At 51.1% G+C, this 18,995-nt stretch overlaps 8 protein-coding genes across 8 annotated transcripts; 4 read left to right on the top strand and 4 right to left on the bottom strand.

Moving 5' to 3' along the window:
- Window positions 1-943: 943 nt before the first annotated feature.
- On the bottom strand, window positions 944-3,548 carry K460DRAFT_317050 (uncharacterized protein). Its single transcript, XM_040930347.1, has 2 exons — window positions 2,296-3,548; window positions 944-2,233 (listed from the first exon to the last, which is right to left on the bottom strand). Exons 1-2 carry the CDS (start codon window positions 3,435-3,437, stop codon window positions 1,399-1,401), a joined length of 1,977 nt encoding a protein of 658 aa, XP_040786562.1. The 5' UTR covers window positions 3,438-3,548; the 3' UTR covers window positions 944-1,398.
- A 267-nt stretch (window positions 3,549-3,815) lies between these two features.
- K460DRAFT_357644 (40s ribosomal protein-like protein s20) lies at window positions 3,816-4,292 on the top strand (the record flags this gene model as incomplete). The annotated part of the gene is made up of 3 exons (XM_040932047.1): window positions 3,816-3,825; window positions 3,884-4,129; window positions 4,198-4,292. The coding sequence occupies 3 exons, from the start codon at window positions 3,816-3,818 to the stop codon at window positions 4,290-4,292; spliced, it is 351 nt and encodes a 116-aa protein (XP_040786561.1).
- Window positions 4,293-4,649: 357 nt separating this feature from the next.
- K460DRAFT_387928 (NAD(P)-binding protein) lies at window positions 4,650-5,955 on the bottom strand (the record flags this gene model as incomplete). The annotated part of the gene is made up of 5 exons (XM_040935666.1): window positions 4,650-4,790; window positions 4,838-5,443; window positions 5,475-5,494; window positions 5,672-5,712; window positions 5,915-5,955. 5 exons carry the CDS (start codon window positions 5,953-5,955, stop codon window positions 4,650-4,652), a joined length of 849 nt encoding a protein of 282 aa, XP_040786560.1.
- A 3,148-nt stretch (window positions 5,956-9,103) lies between these two features.
- On the top strand, window positions 9,104-10,912 carry K460DRAFT_387927 (uncharacterized protein). The gene is made up of 2 exons (XM_040935665.1): window positions 9,104-10,335; window positions 10,393-10,912. The coding sequence occupies exons 1-2, from the start codon at window positions 9,574-9,576 to the stop codon at window positions 10,453-10,455; spliced, it is 825 nt and encodes a 274-aa protein (XP_040786559.1). The 5' UTR covers window positions 9,104-9,573; the 3' UTR covers window positions 10,456-10,912.
- A 213-nt stretch (window positions 10,913-11,125) lies between these two features.
- On the top strand, window positions 11,126-12,075 carry K460DRAFT_155620 (uncharacterized protein). Its single transcript, XM_040926842.1, has one exon. The coding sequence runs from the start codon at window positions 11,237-11,239 to the stop codon at window positions 11,732-11,734; it is 498 nt and encodes a 165-aa protein (XP_040786558.1). The 5' UTR covers window positions 11,126-11,236; the 3' UTR covers window positions 11,735-12,075.
- Window positions 12,076-14,037: 1,962 nt separating this feature from the next.
- K460DRAFT_379025 (uncharacterized protein) lies at window positions 14,038-15,528 on the top strand (the record flags this gene model as incomplete). Its single annotated transcript, XM_040935132.1, has 2 exons — window positions 14,038-14,223; window positions 14,344-15,528. 2 exons carry the CDS (start codon window positions 14,038-14,040, stop codon window positions 15,526-15,528), a joined length of 1,371 nt encoding a protein of 456 aa, XP_040786557.1.
- Window positions 15,529-16,788: 1,260 nt separating this feature from the next.
- K460DRAFT_368862 (uncharacterized protein) lies at window positions 16,789-17,829 on the bottom strand. The gene has a single exon (XM_040933858.1). It carries the CDS (start codon window positions 17,732-17,734, stop codon window positions 16,886-16,888), a length of 849 nt encoding a protein of 282 aa, XP_040786556.1. The 5' UTR covers window positions 17,735-17,829; the 3' UTR covers window positions 16,789-16,885.
- A 146-nt stretch (window positions 17,830-17,975) lies between these two features.
- K460DRAFT_317036 (uncharacterized protein) lies at window positions 17,976-18,864 on the bottom strand. Its single transcript, XM_040930346.1, has 2 exons — window positions 18,787-18,864; window positions 17,976-18,733 (listed from the first exon to the last, which is right to left on the bottom strand). The coding sequence occupies exons 1-2, from the start codon at window positions 18,802-18,804 to the stop codon at window positions 18,404-18,406; spliced, it is 348 nt and encodes a 115-aa protein (XP_040786555.1). The 5' UTR covers window positions 18,805-18,864; the 3' UTR covers window positions 17,976-18,403.
- Between the last annotated feature and the right edge of the window lie 131 nt (window positions 18,865-18,995).

Raw genomic sequence — 18,995 nt, 5'->3', positions numbered from 1 at the left:
TTAGGAGAGAGCTCCGCTCGCTTAACCTTACCACATCTAATCTAGTAGAATACACGGGTAAGACGACATGCCCTGACAAGCGGCCCGGTGGGTGGGTTGACCTGTGGACAGGATGCCTGGTGCTTGATAATTTCGCTGTCGGTGCATGCTTGCGGAGTTTGATTAATGGAGGCGTAATTGATTCGTCAGAAAAGTGGCGCAGTCTTCTTACGATGATGGCGAGCGATAATGGAAGTGAGATTATGCTGGCAAAATGCTAAACTAGGAAATTGCAAATGTACTGTAGAGATGGAGAACAGTTCCAGGGGAAAGCAAAAACAAAGGTAAATGAAACCCTAGCATAATTCGATAAAGTAACGCTGCATGCTAGGAGTCGCAAAACAGCGACTTGCTTGACGTACTGAAGGCTTCCTCTCGGTTATCAGTAGCCGTAGCGGCGCATCCCTCGACAAAGGCTCGTTAGAAAACTGCAGGGCCGGAAGTTGAGCATTCAGATACCATTCTTGTTACGGGAAGAGGGCCATACTCTGAACACACCTTCAAAACTCACACGGCAGGTGAATACTCAAAGTCACGAAGACATCAGCCTATGACGGGGACATACGAAGTATAGCCAGATAACTGGGTTTCAAGCACGCCCGGCAGTTGTTCTAGACAATACAGGTATGCAAGAGCTCGTCTGGTAGGCAAAAGTGAGGCGGTGAAGGAGGGATCGTAATCTAACTCACGAAAAAGGTTAGCCAGTCATCGGAGACCTCAAGTACAAATCGTCAGCATGCGCCTAGGATCTATTGATTACTGTGTTCATCATTTCGATGTTGGGTAACAGAAGGCACCACTGCTTCAGAGCTGATAGAGACTGATGCGGCACCGTGCGTCTTTATCACTAGATTGACAAATCCTGTGCTCTAATGAAACAAACCGCTTTGCTCGCATGTCTCTGCAGGATTATAAGTGAAACGCAAGATGGACCCACACACTCTCGCAGCGTCCTCTGAAGATCGATACTGCCGGAGGAGGCGACAACTCAGCAACAAGGTGACCGAATGAAGCAGGCCGATGCAGGATGTGTGCGCTTCTTAGGCGAGTATTAGGTGGGTAAGACAGGACTGACGACGCCTGGGGCGGTCTCGCTACTCTTCATTTGTATGTGAGACTCCATATCTCGCATGATTTTCGCGCATGGGTCCCGACCAGGGTCATTTGGGCGAAGGAGAGTCTAAGGAGGATTGTCCGTCGTCATCATATATCTTCGAGTTCGTTTAACGTATCTAGGTGGTCGAATATAGTATGCACGCTCGTCGCTTCACCATGCGGTCTAGTAGGCTTAAATAGATCTGACCGTTCGAGTATTGTGACGTGTCATTGATATACATGCTCGCAATAGCATCCTATCGGCTACCCCGAAAATCCTGCCCTAGCCATCTTCTTTCCTCTTTGGGCCTTGCGGTTGTGGTTCGCTCTCGAAGCCTTGTTAGCATCCTTCCGGTCTCGCGCAATCTGCGTTCCCTTGTCATCCACCGGACCCGCAACATTTCCACCGCCTCTTCCACCTCCTGGGCCGCCACGTCCTCTCCCCCTGCCGCGGCCTCTGCCACCAAAGGCTCCCCTCCCACCACGACCGCCCTGGCCATCCCCACTGCCTTCATCGCCAGAGGCACCAGGACTGTCTCTCCATGACGTTGACTGTAGTTCGCGCTGCTGACCCGCGAATGTAGCAAATTTCGCTTCAAGACGCCGTAGCCTCTTAGGATCTCGTCCGATCATGATGCCCCAACCTTCGATTGCCTCATCTGTCATACCTATCTCGCTCTTCAGAGCATTTCGTGCCTTGCCTCTTCTCGTCTCCGAGTCACGTCCAAATAGTTCTGGGGTCATGGTGTAAGCGCGGAACAGTGCCTCTTCATTCTTATCGGCATCGGCATCGTCGGGGCCAGCTGCGGCTGTGTCGACTGAAGCGCCAACGTCTTCTGCATCGTATGTGTCGTCGCGCTCATCGTCGTCTGAGTCGAAGGCTGCTAGAGCAGCTAGGATTGCTGATTTGGCGGGCGCTTTGCTGCGGTCGGAGAGAATCTTGTCTGCGTTGAGGTCCTGACCTCTGCGACCTATGTGAAGACGGGAAGTGTCGACAGCAAGTTTATCGAACTCGTCATCATCAAACACGTTGCGTCGATCGTAAGTTTGACTCGATCTAGGTGGCAATTGTGACTGTGGTATCGCGGTAGATGATGGCCTGAAGTTTTTTTTAGTAAGAAGAATCCCAAGGTCGCGTTGAGTGGCAACATATTGACGTACAGCTTCTCGCTCCGATCGGCGTCGGTGAGATGTGAAGGCAGCGAGTCTTCCAGAAGATGTGCAGTGACCTCTTCAATGTTTTCTTTATACTCATCCAACAACTTCACGATGAAGCCAGCGCCGAGATCGGGAAAGAGATCCTGGATCTGGCTAATCATACTCATACGGTGAACGTGTACTTCCCCGACAAATGTTCCGTGCCCGGAGTCATCCCCGCCCGCCTTGCTCTTACCTTTGTCTATCTTGCGACGGATGAGCCTCTTGGGCCGAGCAACGCTAGATTGACGGAAAGCACTGAGAGATGCCGCAGTGTTCTTCACCCTTGCCGCTTCGGGTGCAGTAGCTTTATCTCTGATCTTGTCGAGTAGTGGTGTGTTGGTGACAAGTTCTGCTACAAGTGTCTTTTTTCCTGGTTCTTTCTTTTGCTCTTGTTCTTCGCTAGTCTTCAGACTATACAAGTGGTCCGAGAGAAGCGAGTAGTTCGGCTTCGGTCCTTCTAGTGCCGCTGTAAGCCCCAGATATGCCAAAGTTGCCAACTTCTTCTGCATGGTAGGTGGTACTTTTGGATAAGCATCGTACAAAGCATCCAGGAGATCAGACCCCGTAAGCATATACAGGTTTGCATCTGGCGAGACTTTCAAAAGCGGGGCTATTCTATTCAAGGTGCTCTGCGCCTCTTCCGGTCGCTTTGACTCCAAGTTCCTGATCAAGGATGTCTTTGCTGTTTGTAATGACTTCTCAATAGCCCCACCTAACTGTGTCCATAGGCCTTGTAAAAGGGTGTGAAATGGCTCGCTCCTGGGGAACGCATGGCAGATGTCCGACAGTACCGGCCAAGTGAGCAAAGCAATGGGTACAGCTTGCCGTGAGAAGAGTCTGTGAAGCAGAAAAAAGCACTTCTTTCGAAGCGCAAGGGTTTGTGATACAAGATTGTCGTCATTGGCCAATTCGTGGAAGAAAGTTGCCAGAAAGGGTGCTAAACTATCGGGATCCAGTGATCCCGGAACGAATTCATCGTCGTTCAATCGCAGGTATAGATCGGCGAGCGAGGTCCAGGATTCCAGATACAAATGCCACTCGTCTGGCAGAATGCTTCGTCGAAGTGCAGCTTCCGGAAATGGCGCGAAGTGGGGTAACGACATGTTCTCCTCGTGTACAGTGGTGTTGAACCGACGGCCGATTATGAGGGCTACCGTTGTGTTTTATTCGATTATGTGCAAAGTAGCCCTCAAAGGTGAAATTTTGGTGTTTGTCTTTCGTCCTAAAGTCATAATGGCTCATCCCCCGCCAAGAGCGCAACTGACCCTCCCATCCGCCATACCTGATTGGGACTAGGCTCCGCAATCTTGGCGCACAGATCGAAAATCGACTTGCACGAAACTTTGATGCCACGAACGTCGTCGCAAGCAAAACCACTCCAGTCATCACATTACCGCGATCCAGGATCCAGGTCGTGACTGCTCTAATCAGCACCTACAATACCACCACACTCCAAACCACCACCCACCCAAACAGACACCATGTCTTACAGTTCGTCAACCCTGCGCAAATACGCCTCGATGAGCGCCCGTATCTAACAATTGCGCAGACAAGCCCGAGAAGGACTTCGGCGAGGGCCCCAAGATCCACAAGATCCGCATCACCCTGACCTCGCGCAACGTCAAGTCGCTTGAGAAGGTCTGCCAGGAGCTCCTCGACCGCGCCAAGAACAAGGAGCTCCGCGTCAAGGGCCCCGTCCGCCTGCCTACCAAGCACTTGAAGATCACCACCCGTAAGACACCTAACGGTGAGGGTTCCAAGACCTGGGATACCTATGAGATGCGCATCCACAAGCGTAAGTACTGATCCTTGGAGAGAACCGAAGAGGGGTGAATAATGGATTGGACTAACGATTGGGTTCAGGTCTCATCGATCTTCACGCTCCCACCGAGGTCGTCAAGCAGATCATCATCAACATCGAGGCCGGTGTTGAGGTCGAGGTCACTATCGCCGCATAAGGGCTGGCAAGGGACATGGGATGGGAAGGAGTGTCAAGGGTCTGAACAGACATGTGGTTATGAACAGCTTTGAGTAGCTGGATATATACGACAATTGAATGATTCAAGACTCAAACCATGGCGCATACTTCCGTTAACCCTTGATTGTATCGCTTGTGCCAGTCTGTGACAGTCTCTCCGGGCTGCTTAGCGCACGGCTAAGTGGAAGATACCAAGGGCGAGGGCGTTGCATATATGCGAGCAGGTGATGCCCTAGATTCCAACAGGCTTACCTTTTTTCTTCAACTCAAAACCCGCTGAGTCAACAACAGAACATCTGCCACAAAGAAGCGTGCCACCACCATTGGCGTTGGAACTTTATGCTGGTTGCACGTTGTCCAGCACTTTGATGTTGGTCGAGCCCATCAAGGCCTTCATAGCCTCATCAGCATACGGCACCATCTCGCGATAATAATGATGTCCCCCAGAAATATCAACAGCCCATCTAGTGTGCCTATACTTGCCATGCCACCCTTAACCTCGCTCCCAGTTTTCCCTAAACCGACGTCCTTGCCATCGACAAAAATACACACCACCTCCGCAATCCTTTCTACAGGCGTGAAATACTCTTCTGGGAAATTAGCCCATTCCTGGCTCGACAGGAGGTTCGTCTTGACCACACCGGGACAGATGGCGTTGACCCGAATGCCAGCTTTGTGGTAGAAGAAGGGTGCGATGGAGCGCATGAAGCCTACCGTGGCATGCTTTGTGGCTGCATATATGGGGCTATAGTACGATGGGTACAGGCCGCCACAAGAGGCTGTCATGACGATGCTTTTATCTGTGTCGCTAGGGGGCTTGCGCATGTAGTGTAGCGTAAGGTATGTTGTTATGATGACACTCTTGAGGTTGACATCGACGAGGGTATGCATGCCCTCGATGGGTAATAGCTGTTCATCTTCGCCTTCTTCTTGCTGGTGGTATAAATTTGCGCGTTCAGCTATCCCGGCGTTTGCGAAGAGAAAGTCTAGCCTACTGGATTCGAAGAAGATGGGTTCGAATATCTGAGCCAGTGCTGCCTCGTCTGTTGCGTTACACTCGTGGAACGTGGGATTGAGAGAGGAGGCGACAGAGTTATCGGTGGAGGGATTGAGGTCGAGGATGTGGTTTGTCTAGTCGGCGATGGGAGAGGGCTGTTGCAACCGAAAGACCCATACCAGAGGCTAGATGAAGTCAGCTAGAGATGCGTATGTAGTATTGCTGCGATCAAGGCATGCGATACAGGTAGAAGGGGCTTGGGGGCGGTGCATTTGGTTAGAAAAAGAGTGATAAAGACTGTCGAGTGCCCGGCGCGATGTTGGACACCCATCCATGAAAAAAGATGGCCATGATTTACCTACCTCGTCCTGTAATGATCGAAACCTTCTTTAAAGCCGTGATACTTGGTTCTTCGGCCCTCTAGCAGCGTCATGGGATCAATACTGATGTTGACTTAGAGGAAGACATAAAATACCGTAAACGACTTGAAAATCGCGCTTGATAAAGATACGAGAATCGATGAGTTGCGTTTATCGTCTTTTTTGACGTTTGAAGAAGATATCATATGGTCCCGCGGTTCAGGCAACTTGTACAGCAATATGTACCTTGAATCTGTAGATAGGTTCTCCCCATAGCGTCTCCGCATTTTGCCAGGAAAGTAGAGCCACAATCAGAACTATTCAATGAACATTGTCATTATATAGGCAGTATGCCTCACGTTGTATCTTGTTCGGTGGAAAATAAGTTAGATACAACAGGCGTACTAGGCCTAGTGAACATTGTAACTTATGAGATGGGGATGATAGGCGAGAACTACTTACGTGACTGGCGATATACTACCGCCTTTTGCTTTTACATCATATCTTTGCGTCAATAACTGAGTTTTTGTGAGGATTTCTTTGGAACTTTTCAGTTAGTAGGGCGTATACCATTAGGTGGAAGGCTGTGGGTTCTCCCAGCACATGGAGACCTCTGTCATCAAGAATTCTAGCGATATCGACCATAATCACGTCCCCGAATAATTGTGAGACCATATGGCTCGATCGCTCCGGGGCCGCGTCCAATTTTAGATTATGGGCTGTGCGCGCGGGACGTTGTAATTTGTCATGGCGATCTGCAGGATCAGTTGAAGGATCACACTGAATTTCGGATCTTGAGCAAGCCTGCCGTAGCTTGCTTGTTCATTTGAATGCGAATCCAACGTTTTCTGGTCATCCCTGTAAAATGGTGGACAATGGCGTAGTCTTGAAGAGGCTAGCTTGGCAGAGTTCGAGAGGACGTGGCTGTAGGTTATAGTCAACACTGCCTCGTTTCATCACGTTCCATTCGCCAACTGCCGAAAGACCCAATAATAGAATTTATGAAGCTGTGGGTCGCTAGTGACGTGATTATCATGTTGGAGAATGCGTCAATGTAGATTCATGCTGCGAGCATCAAGTGGCGAAGTACGTTCCATTCCCTGGCAGCACGAAGGAACCAGGCAACGTCATTGAGCGAGAGGCATCTCCTAAGTTGTCTTGGAGTGTATGCTCGGCTACGTCTTGCCTTAGCTTTGAAGGAAGGCGGTCGGGCGGACGACTGGGGGAACCTACATCTAGTGTTATTGACCTATGTTGGCACATGGTTCTCTGCAAATACGCGGTTATCTTTTCAAGTTGAATAATACCGGCTAAAAGGCGACCTGGCTGGCTACAGTGTTTCGGTTGAGTCTGAGTGATAGATTTGGAGGGCCAGACACATGATTAACCACACCACTGCTGTTTGACCAAGAAGTCTGGGAATAGGAAGAGCTATACAGAGTCGTATCACTTTCTCACAGTCTAGTGTTCTGGTATTAGCCCTGGGTGATGAAGGCTGTCTGTGGTAGACATTGATAGATGTTAGACGGCGCCCTTGAGCCTTCTTTTCCCCTAAGCACCGCAACGTATATTGCGCTGGCTATAGCTCCAAGGCTCAGCCCTGTGCCGTCGAATGAAATGTGTTTCCGCAGCCGTTGTTGGCGGCTCGAGTTGGGTAGCAGCTCACTCTTGTCGTTGGCACCACGTAGCAAGCTGGGCGATGCGAAACACAGCTACCCAGTGAAAGGCGTAAGGGGCCAAATGCGGAGTAGTCTGGTCTCTGTTTCTTTGCGTACTTCATGGCCTATCGTGGACTGCAGGTGGGAGGTGTAGCATTGGCCGTCAAAGCTCCTCATGATGTTGAGGTAGGACATTCAATGGAGAAGGCGCGATGGCAGCGTATGGCAGTCGCCGGTCGAGCCCAACGACCTCACCTGTCAACGTGCTCCTGTCCTCCATCTAGTCTTGTACCTCGGGCCCAACTGTGCGGGAGTCACCAAGTATTTCTTTGCGATTGGAAACGTAGCAGGCCGACAACAAACGCGCGCCTGATCTGACTGGAGATAGTCAATCACCCCAGCCTAGAAGATTGGCCTAGACTTATGGCACCTGCAAGATCGTCGCTCAAACTGCTCTCTATGCCACGCTAACTGCGTCTCGTAGTGTCTTTCTTGCATGGCACAAGTCCTATTGCTTTCGCACGATGTCATTGGCACCCCGACGGAGAAACGGAGAATGTCTCTTTGCGGTGCATGCCAATCAAGGCACATTTGGTTCCAAGAACGTACCGTAATACTTTAATTTCAAAGTAGGTTTAACCGATTAGGTTCCGGGCGCTTCGACACTTGCTGTTGGACTCGCAGTACTGTTGGCCATGTTTCTTCCTTCGCTTGTTAGCAATCTCGAGTACATCAAGGCTCAACCTCTGGCACGCAACGATTCGATGACGATAACTGTGGATTTCAAATGCACTTAGAGCACCTCTCACATTCGCCGCACATAACCGCCTAAGCGAGCGCGGGTCGTCCAACGAGGTATGGAACGGTGGGCGTTGATTTGGGGCGGTCGGTCTTCGGTGGAATAGAGGAGTAGTGGGAGGCAGTGACGGGCAGACAATCTCATCTTACTCAGCAGAGATGAAGTGTCTACGATGACAAGGCTAGGGGCCAGGGCATGACAGTGACAGGGCTGCAGGGCTGTTCACTCGCTAATAACTCGAGGGCGCGGGGCCGGGCGTAATTCGACTGTGCACGCGCAGGTATTATTAGTACAGTACCACTAACCGGTGTTAGCGACCCGCCCACAGCCAACTGCTGTACCTCCTCCCGTGCTGCGATCGACTGTCCATCATCTCCAAAGCCCTGGAAAGCGTACGTTTGCCTCCCCCATGCGCTACCGCCTCTGATGTCGTCTTACTGTAGTGTCCAAGGTGGCTGCTTTTGGGGTCCCATCGTCGCAGACTGTGCCCATCTCCAGGCATGTATCTTTAGAAGTCCAGAAGAAGCATGCAGTACACCGGGGGATAGTCGGTAACCGATGCGACGTTAGCCGTTAGCCGGGCGCGGCATGGGAAAGCCTCAAAGGAAGGATTTTGTTTGAAGCCAGTCTGTGTGAAGCCTTCTCCAAACAGGCGGATCCCAGTAAGCCGCTTTTCGCACCAACGCTAAAGGCAGAGCCTGGTCACCACCATGGCGGTACCTTCACTGTGCAGGGGTTGATAGCTAGCCGGGCCGCGAGGCTCACTTGCTCCCACCGCAATTGTGAACGGGTTATGCAGCTTTGCTGAACTAGGGCCAGGAGCCAGATGGAGCGGGATCAATTTGGGAAAGCCAGCGCAACAAGCGTGAGCCAACCTTACCCACATTCGATCATCTCAACTGGTCCCACTACTTTTGACGGACGAGCAGCCTGAGTGTGATGCTCATCTGAGCCTACATAAGCTTCTTCTCTGTCTGCGCCCCGGATCTACATGGGAGGGATTCATGCCACAGGAGTAGTCGCTCTGCATCCTGAATTTCTAACTTGGTCTTTTAAGGCCCTCTTCCACGGGCCAATCCTGTCTCAAGCAACTGCGAGACATTTCCAACACCGCCACTGCCCGCCACTCCTTTTTTGACGAGTCTAACACCTCAGCCTTACTTTTGCGGAGAGGCCCCAGAACGCTCCCGGGCTAAGCCTGTCTACCCTGGACTAGCATCTCTACTATCATCCTTACACTCTAGAGTGTGGGCCTGTGCCTTGAGACTCGACCCTTCCCACTCATCTGTTGGACTTCCCGCTTGGGCGCACTGACCTGTTCACTGGCACGATATACAACCCACATATACTTCGATTTACGCCCATTAGAAGACCGGCAAATACCCGTTTCCTATCACATCTTCGACACATCACCTACTACTCCAGACCTCACCGAAACCTCGCACTACATGATCATGACTTTTTTCTCCCACGAGGCAGAGCTGGCACTTCTGGCGCCTGATGATGGCATGGGTCATCTGTACCCCTCCAGCACATGTCAATCGCCTCCAAGCATCATGTATTCACCACCGCTGCACCAAATGAACCACCGACCGCCAACGACGTTGCCAGTACATGGAGCCATCTATACCTCTTCACACAACTACAGACCGGTCATGGACTCCCCATATCCACCACACAATATATGGTCGTCGCAACCCTCATCCATTCCGATACCCCAGGTGTCCTCGTATTCGTATCCTCCCTTTACAGGTATAACAGCTACATCGACACTGACGCCCGACCTGAGTCTACTTCCGCAAACATATGGCGTACCTCGACCGTCAAGATCACACTCAGCTTCATCTTCTACGGGTCTAGGCCTGCCGTCCAATATCCCGTCAGAGAGATCGCCGCCTTCGCTCTCGCGCTCACTGTCACCGTCGTCGCCAGACCTTCGAGCGTATGGTATCCCCAACAAGAATGGAACGTGGAGCTGTGGCTACCCAGGATGCACATCAAGAGCAGTCTTCACTCGAGGTTGTGATCTCAGAAAGCACCACAAGCGACACACAAAGTCATTCTTCTGTCGACACGCAGATTGCCCGCAGTCCACTGGAGGAGGCTTCTCAAGTAAGAAGGATCTTGCAAGACATGAGGCCAAGCACAATCCAGGTGTATTGTGCGACTGGGATGGTTGCGACAGAGTCTTCAGTCGCGTGGACAATATGGTGAGTTTGAAACGCTTTCTATCCACCAAAGATCGTTGCGCTCACACTTCATTGTAGAGAGATCACGTAAAGAGAATACACCTGAAAGCGTCCCGGACATCGTCGATCACTTCAACATAGTGTATAAACACAGCCTTTCGCCCCACATGTCAAGCCTGGGAAGCTCGAGTGTCCCCATCTTAAGGCTTGCAGTTGCGTCACAAAACCGCATGGAAACTCACAAGCAAACTACAGTCGCCTTGCGCTAGACAGCACACACAACGGGGATGAAGCAGGTCGATCTCATCCAGATGACCATTACACAGGGTACCTACGCTACAGTCCCTTTCACTTTCGTTTAAGATACCCTTATTTTGCATTCTGCGTTGTTCAAGACCTGCAATAGCAGGCGTAGCTTTTGAGCTGCCTTTTTTCTTCATCGCATTGCAGTGGCGTTTATTAGACTAGAGCAATTTATGTGGAGACGTTCAATATCTTCTAGAGACATATCACGAATAGAAGCTTTGTTGGGATATTGTGTGGATAGATGCATATGGCGGCGCCCGCTGTTGCCTAGACTAGCTCGACACAAGTGACGTTCGAACAAAGAACGTTTCCATCTAAACGTTCTCCTGATGTGAAGTCTTTTCTCTTTGCCCCAGGCCCACTCCAAGAAATGGCGTACTCCCGAACACAGAACCTAGATTCCCATCATCATTTCCAGGGTCAGTCGGAGTTTCGTGTGGCAAAACGTTCCGCCAGACAACCCGGTCGGGATGCAGGTCTGAGCCTCTGGCCGTCTAGTGGGAGGCCTTATGTCCGCGAGACAAGGCTGACTCGTGACGGCCCCATCCTTTTGAGTGGCTAGGAACCGGTTCCAGTCCCCGCAAATTAAGACTTACCTTGCATCACTGCGATAACTATGCTCCGCGAACAGGTGACGAGATGCACGATGGGGAAAGTTTTGCGATCAAGCCAATTACCGCTCCGCCGCCTGCAATCATACGGGATGTCACACAGGCTCCTCTCCGTTCCAGCACGTTTCGAATCGAGGATCGAAGGGTTATGTCATTACTCAGGGTGTGTGGTGCGCCGCGGCGGCCGCTCTCGATGTTGGTGGCTACGGAATAGCTTGACAACAGCCAGATTGTCTCAAGAGCTGGGACAGGCATGGCATACAGTCAGACCTGCATGCCATGGATCAATAGGAATCTTACGTTGGATGGATAGCGTGGACCGCTCCTCCAATTGCATCTACGTCTGCGTCACACGCGTGGAAGAAATGGGCGCCCAAGCGGTTCCATCCCGCGAGTGTACAAAAGTCGATCGGACGCGTCAGGTTTGGCTATCGCGACTTCTGCGCCCATGGACCAGAATCTCTTGGTATATTCACTGCCATGACCAGGACAAAAAAGCATAGTTGCTGTTCATTCCCAAGCGAGTGTGCACTGCACAACGACATCATGGGGGTGTTCATAGCTTCGCATTGAATCGCTCCAACAGGCTATTATCGCGGAGCAGCGGCAAGCCCACGGCATCTCATCGGCAATCATGCGTCCCTGTCACCATGCCGTTGACGCGGCCGTTAAGCAGCCATCCACGCGGTATCCATGTCGGCGACTGGTCACACAATCGCGTGCTAAATTTCCTTTGAAGGCTGCAAGCCGCGACAGTGGTAGTTGGGCTCGCTTGGCGTAACCTTTCAACTGGCGCTTTGTGGAGCCAAGATGACGGTAGCTGTTCATGCTGAACGAATAGCAGACATGTCGGCTGTGTCCTTGGACAGGGAACTCTACCCCTGCGCCACGGCTGAATAAATCTACTTGGTCTTGTAGTGAACTTCAAGCGCACACGGGTTTAAAGTCTTCCCCACTTCCAAGGTTGGTCGACAGTAGCGTACCGTGGGTAGATCTTCGGGCTGCACACTAGGTTGAACCCTCATCTCTTCACCCCACTTCTATGCGCCTCCAAATGGCCCCCATCACCTGATTCCATGATCTAAATTTGTCAGATTGCACGGTCGTTTCTTCTGGAGCTGCAGGAAAGTGCACATTTCGACCTACTTTTCTACTCGGTGTCGCAACAACCAATGCAGGCGCCACGAAGCCTTGGAACGCTTTGATTCTTCGAGGGGCATTGCGGCTCTACCTGTTCCTCCCCTTTACAAACGTTCCTCGTCGACCATCCCCGCACACGGAAGGATTCTCGACCAGCCAAAGTTTCAGGACTGGTCCTGAGAGCAATACAAATCCTTCTATGACGTATGGGCTGGGCGCTGATGATCAACTATACCGTATCCAACCGGCAATCGGATCAAAAGTCGTAGAAGTGGTACCCGCTAGTTTCAATATTCCGATAGAAACTAAGATCCACAAACCTGTAGACATCTCCTGTCCCTTCTACATCACGCCATTCTACATTCTATCGGGTATAAATTTTAGCGAGTCATGGAAATCCACCAGATTCAGGGAGAGCGCCTCGAGTAAAGCGTCTTCATCCTTCCCGTTTCATCGTCTTTTTGTTCTCAAACTTGACAAATAATAACCGTGACTCGGTTCACAGTCACACTCAACAAATCGCATCCAATAATGCGGCTCCATAGTTGGTGGCTACGTAGCATCGTGAGTTGGTGTGCAATGCGGACAAGAACGCCACAGGCTGGCGGTATCCCCGGGGCCGTACCTTGTACTAACCTAAAGTAATATCGTCACATTCTGCTGACCCCTGGAAACTCTTCGGAAAGCTTGGCTGTTCCTTTTGCTGCACAGCGGCACCGCCATACCGTCCAGGAAGGTGCCAACTCAAAGTTCAAATCTCGGAAGCCATTTCCGCCCCGAGATGCTGAAGACTGCATGCGACGCTAGACGTATTCGTTCTTTAGTGTCTTGGGGGGCGGTTGATGCGCTCTTCTGAATGGCTTTATTGAACGTACATGCAAGCGAGTTCCTGCAACCTGCTAGTCGGACCGAATAATTTCAATCCAATCCACGCGCATTCGCCAACACGGAAAATTCAATAGCTGTCACATGTTTTCATCATCAGGAATGAAGTTAACCTTGAAATTCCGGATGGCCTCGAATCGAACTTGCATGCAAAATCGGTCCGAAAAGCGGTCAAAGTCAGAGAAAGCCGATCAAAGATTGAAAAAGCCGATCAACACTGGTGACCTCGCACGACGTGCAGATCTCTACAGCTTCACGGCTTTTCCCCATATATTCTACTTGCAAAACTACGCCTGATGATTACACTACATATGTATTTTTACTGTCAGACGCTGTCTTGATAGCTATACTGTTGATGACACACAATGGTGCCATTTTCCTGCTGATGCCGAAAAAGCTGACCAGTCAGGTGCCATAATCTAATCAGATGATCTTATCAGATTGATTGACTTTTCCATATTGGGCGTGCAACCCACACCACTTCGACGAAGCCACGTAACTTGTGGATTTGGCAGCAGTGGAAGAAAATTCGGATGCGTGCGCTGTTGCGCAGGCTCTGTTCATGTTTCCTCTCACTCCAGACCTTTTGCTTGTATGGGGTTGTAGACCTTGAAACCTCAGCATGCATCTCCAGATTACCAGCATCCTCGCCTCCTTATTCTGTCTCATTTCTGTTATTTTCGCAAGTCTTGATACCTCCAGGCCACACAACGCGAACCATGTCTTCAATGCGATCCATTCTTCAATGCGACAGTGGGGTTCGTCTCTCAACCACAATGGCATGTCCCTCTTCCTGGCAACAGTGCCAGCTGGCACACAACTCTACCACGGCACGTGGAAAGAAGAACCAATAGAGGGAATGGAATGGCTCGCTTTTGAGGTTGAGCATGCGATGATCTTTGCACAACCGATGTGGAGGCCACCACCACCTGATGAAGGTGACGGAGACGACGACTGGGAGCATATTGTTCCTCTATCGGGTAGCCCAGAGCATCCTAGAGCAGTGCCACCGCCGCATCACCCTCATGATCCGTCGCCTCATCACGAACATTCGGATCCATCACTGCCGTCATCACCTGTCTATCAGAATAGGAAGGCCGGCTCTCAACGGCCTCTAAGACTGCAAAGCTCAAACCAGGATGCCAAATATGGGTATTTGCATACTTACGTCCCTAAAAACCCACTCCGCCTACTCTACGTAGACGGGCAGTCCGGAGCCAAAACCAGTAACGGCACACTCGACACACAGGACACTTTGCTCTTGAATATGACGGACACTGGAGGTCCTATGGGTGGTGAATTTGAGCGTGCCACTGGTATGTGCAATCTCAGTTCAACGGAGTGGAACGGAAAGATCGACGGGATTCTACGCATGGAAGGCGGGTTTGAAATCATCCTCTGCGACTTTGAGAAGCACTTGGAGAGGACAGACGTCATGGCAATGACGCGAGAGGGGAAACACGACCCATTTGGTGGTTGGACGTATACCAAGGCTGTCACGTCGAGGTACTTTGGCATTGGCAATGAGCGCGTAACTGTCGATTACGAAGACTTTGTTAGCGTCTTTGCGTACCCAAATGTCAAGGGGCTATTCGACAACGACGTCCAGTCTGATTACCCTATGCCAAGGCTGCAGAACGTTCAGGATTCAGAGCTCGTGCATATTAGAAGCGATGTCACGGATATGATTCTACGAAAAGATTGGGATAAGGCAAAAGAGGTGAAGAACTGGCAGGCAGTTGCCGATGAGGTCGTGCAGCGCTATAGCCAGACGCTGCAGTATCTACACACTAACCAGCATTTTCGCAAAGATAAAGATGCGCTTGAGGTGTATCTCAAGACGCTATTGCAACCATTCATCGACGGCACGGGTCGGAATGCAACACTCGAAACGCGGCGCTGTGTAGCGCAAACCATCCCATCGCTTGCAAGTTCAGCTCAATCCGCCACATCTCTCGCCTATCGCACACTATATACTATCACGCATCACATCTGCGATACGCTCCTTACCTCGCTATCTATCGTCTCTTCGCCAAGTCCACCTTCGTCTTTTGAATCAGTGAGCGCAGCACGTTCACTCGAGCTGGTTGACGAACTGGTGGATTATCTGAACTGGACCTCATGGAAAGAGTGCGGTACTTGCAAATATGAAGAAGTATGCTTCATTCCTATTTGGATGGGCGGAACCCATGAGGATCATGCGAATCCGAGGTGTTTGAATGAAGAATCATCTAGGAGGAAGTATGGGTATTGGTCACACGCAAGCTGGTAATGATGGCTCTTGTGCCTCTCTCTACTTTAGACTTATCTTTTGACCTGGTCGCCTTCTAGCTTGACAATATAAAGCTGTGGTTTAGAATAGAGCATTTGTAGAACATTTGGCGGTAGTACATATCCTGAAGTCTTCTGTGGCTGCCATGGTGTCTGATTGAGTGAGCACACCAACGGTCACATGTCCTTGACTTAACGGCCTAGCCTCGGCGTCATGGTACTGTGCTAACCGCCACGATGGGTTTCGTCCACAATGCCCATGCACCTCAGCCTTACCATCCCGCGCCGAGCTAATCCACTCACTGTGCCTGGAGAAGCCTCCGGACGGCGTGCCCTACCAACTCCCCGGTGAGCAAGCCATCCATGCCTTACCATCCGAATCAGTTACTCCAGGGACTTTACTTTTCAACTCAAACCGACGCTAGGACCATTTTCCACTTCGTGACGAGGCTCCGTGGCATGGATGTGCACTCCCCACCCGCACCGCTAGATTGCCGATCTTTCATAATCTCGCCACTTTGGAACGTCGCTTTCCCCGAATCTCGATCTGCAAGAAAGCGCTGTTGTGATTATTGCATTTTGTCGCGGGAAGTGAAAGCTAGCGTTGAGAATGGGTCGAGAGGTGGAGAATGCCTAATATAGTTCAGGATCGTCTAATATCTTCATTCGGTTAGGAGCGAGAACGATGGCTTACCGCATATGGGTTGGGTGGGTTGGGTTCAACTTGGGCAGCGTAGCGCGCCGTGCGGACAAATGTGCGAATGCATTGTTGTACGGGTCGGGCGTTCTTGTCCGAAACATTTGGGTGTTGGTGGCATTTCTTACTCAGACGCAAAAGTGGCTGCTCACTTAGTCTCCGTGAAACACTCAACAAGGGGGGTTTAATTTGTAGTAACGTCTCCCGTCTAGACGGCTGAACATATCTTTTAACTTCTTACGCCCTGCAGCAGGGTTACATAGATCCAACAACCGTCAGAATAGGCTGATTATATCGGAGACTTTCCGCTGACACAATCTCGCTCTTTGGGAAATGTCCCATGTTCCGAGGCGTCGGCACTGTATGTATGCAAAAGACGCAAGGATCTGCCTAGGATCAAGCATGTATACCGCTCACCAATTTGTTGGAGTCCGCCTTGCGCACGAAAAAGCACTGTGTTGGAAAGCCCATCACAATTAGCCTCGGAAAGTATTTTGGTTGAAACGTAGCGGGACAAATGGTTTGAAGGGTTGTTCTGGTCGTCGGGTACATACCATGCATGGTATTCCTTACATCTTTCCATGGCCGTCGCCATAGCAGATACTGGCATCCTATTCCTGCTACTGACATCTGACTGAAGTCATACGTGTACAGCTTTCTATCATGATCTCCACCTCTGCTCATGTCCTTCCCTTTCAGATGCCAATTCATGGACCGGCTCATGGGACGCCAGCTCTGACTTGACATTTCCTGCTCCAACCTCGTGCACCTGGTATTGAGCACTATGATGCGTCAGTTGCGCTTGCGCCTCCGCATGTCGTCGCTTGCGATTCTCCCATGACAACAGAGCCAGAGCTATGAGTAAAGGTATCCCGAGTCCAACACCAAGGCCAATCAGCGCTCCCATGCTGCTGTTGCTAGCAGGCGCTGGACATTGGCTCGAATTGGTAGAGGAACTTGTTAATGATGATGATGATGATGATGATGCTGCTGCCGCGGAGCTTGTCGAAGGCGACGGGCTCTCGGACCCGTTGGCATTATTCCACACCCTCTGCTGCAGATATTGATTCGTAGTATTTTGAATCGTAAACCTTTGTCCTGCACAACACTCATCGATTCCCTTCAGCGCACCACAGCAAAACTCCCACCCTTGTGACGTGAAATTGCACAGCCCGATATCCAGACCTTGAGTGCTACAGTACTTTGGGCAGTCGCCGCGCCCTTGGTTGCCCCCCGACCAGTCCTTGATTGTACAGGAGCCGACGTAGAGTGTTCCGAATTGGCTGAGGCAAAGCGTGTCGCCAAGGCAGGTATCGATCGTGGAGCAGCAGTGTGAAACTGCCTTAGTACCGGGTGCTACGCACGGCTGGTGTGAGACGATATTGTTCTTGGAGTCGTAGCATGCGCGGCTATCTGTCGCCGCGAAACACTGTGGTGTATAGGAAAGGGTAAGGAGGGAGCCTGCAACGAGGGCGGATCGAAACTTCGTCCGCGCAGATGAGCTGCTCATTTTCCGTTGCTTTTGGTGGCTATTATACAATGTAGAGAAAAGGGAAGAAAAACCGCCTGAGCAACATCAATCAGACGGGGGCCTGTACCAAGTCATTGAAGAAGGCTGGGCAATAAACAGGGCCTAGATTCGCCTGCAGATTGCTCGTTGTAATTTGGGGGCCAATCATGCAGGTGGTTACGCGCCGTGACAATGCATGCACCCCCATGTTTCACTGTTTTAGCAAAGGAAAAGAGAGCTTCCTTGGCAAGCCATGCATTGCTGCAACAGCTCTGACTTTTGAAGATACGGTGGTGATTGTTTATATGCTATACTCTCTTGATCCTTGTATCTGAGATGCTCTTTGGGATGAATCCCTCAACTAGATGACAAGAACCTCCCGCCAGAGGAATCGGTCGTGGACCACGCTCTACTCTAGTTCGCCTTGTGATTCCCCAGTTTGATTTGTCTCTGTAGCGACTCGCGGAGTGTGTCCCTTGCGCTTCATTGGTACTCCTTCAGTCTGCTCCAAACTGCTCGCAGCGAGATATTGCGATCTCGTTGCTCCATTGTAAGATACTGTCCTAGGCTCGACAGGCAGGGGCGGCTTTCGAAGAGGAGGCGGAAGTATGCTGCTCATGGCTCGCTGGTAAGGCGCGGGGTGGGATGGGGTGTCGCGTCTTTCCCAGTTCACCCAGGGAAGTCGTCCATGCTATCCGGAGTGTTGATGATTCTGTAAAAGCCGTATATGATAGTCACAAAGACAAAGACAACCAATGCCTGTCCAACCCATTCTGGAAGCGACCTGTCTGTAGCCTCCACTTCGCTACTTGCGATGGAGGACTCGTCGTGATAAGTTCTGAAGGCGCCATAATCCGGTGGCGGCCCGACCAGCAGCAGCGCAGCTGGCGATCCAGTCGCATCATCGTAGGAAGGTGGTGGGTAGTTCGGCGGAGGGTCGTGGCGGGCATGGTGGTAGTTATCTATCTGCGGGGCGGGTGGTTCGCCTTGCGAGGCATGCTGCCGTTGTTAGCTACCGTGCCGATCAAGAACGCCTTGCGGGAACTATCTACCAAGTGTGAGGTATCCATGGCGCCTCCCAAAGACGCTTAAATGGTCGTCAGGGTTCCATGGCCGTGTGTGGTATGTCCAGAGGTCATGTCGTGTGCTGTTGGCGTCATCGGCATGTGAAGGAGACGCGCGCCGGACCTATGGTTTTCCCGGGTGCTTAAGTGCGACGTCTTTGTATACTAGGTACAGGCAGCAGACATTAACTCTAGCT

Source organism: Cucurbitaria berberidis, assembly GCF_010015615.1.
Source record: "Cucurbitaria berberidis CBS 394.84 unplaced genomic scaffold K460scaffold_4, whole genome shotgun sequence".
Taxonomy (NCBI): domain Eukaryota; kingdom Fungi; phylum Ascomycota; class Dothideomycetes; order Pleosporales; family Cucurbitariaceae; genus Cucurbitaria; species Cucurbitaria berberidis.
Note: the sequence above shows the minus strand (reverse complement) of the source record. Positions and strands in the feature narration are given on the sequence as shown.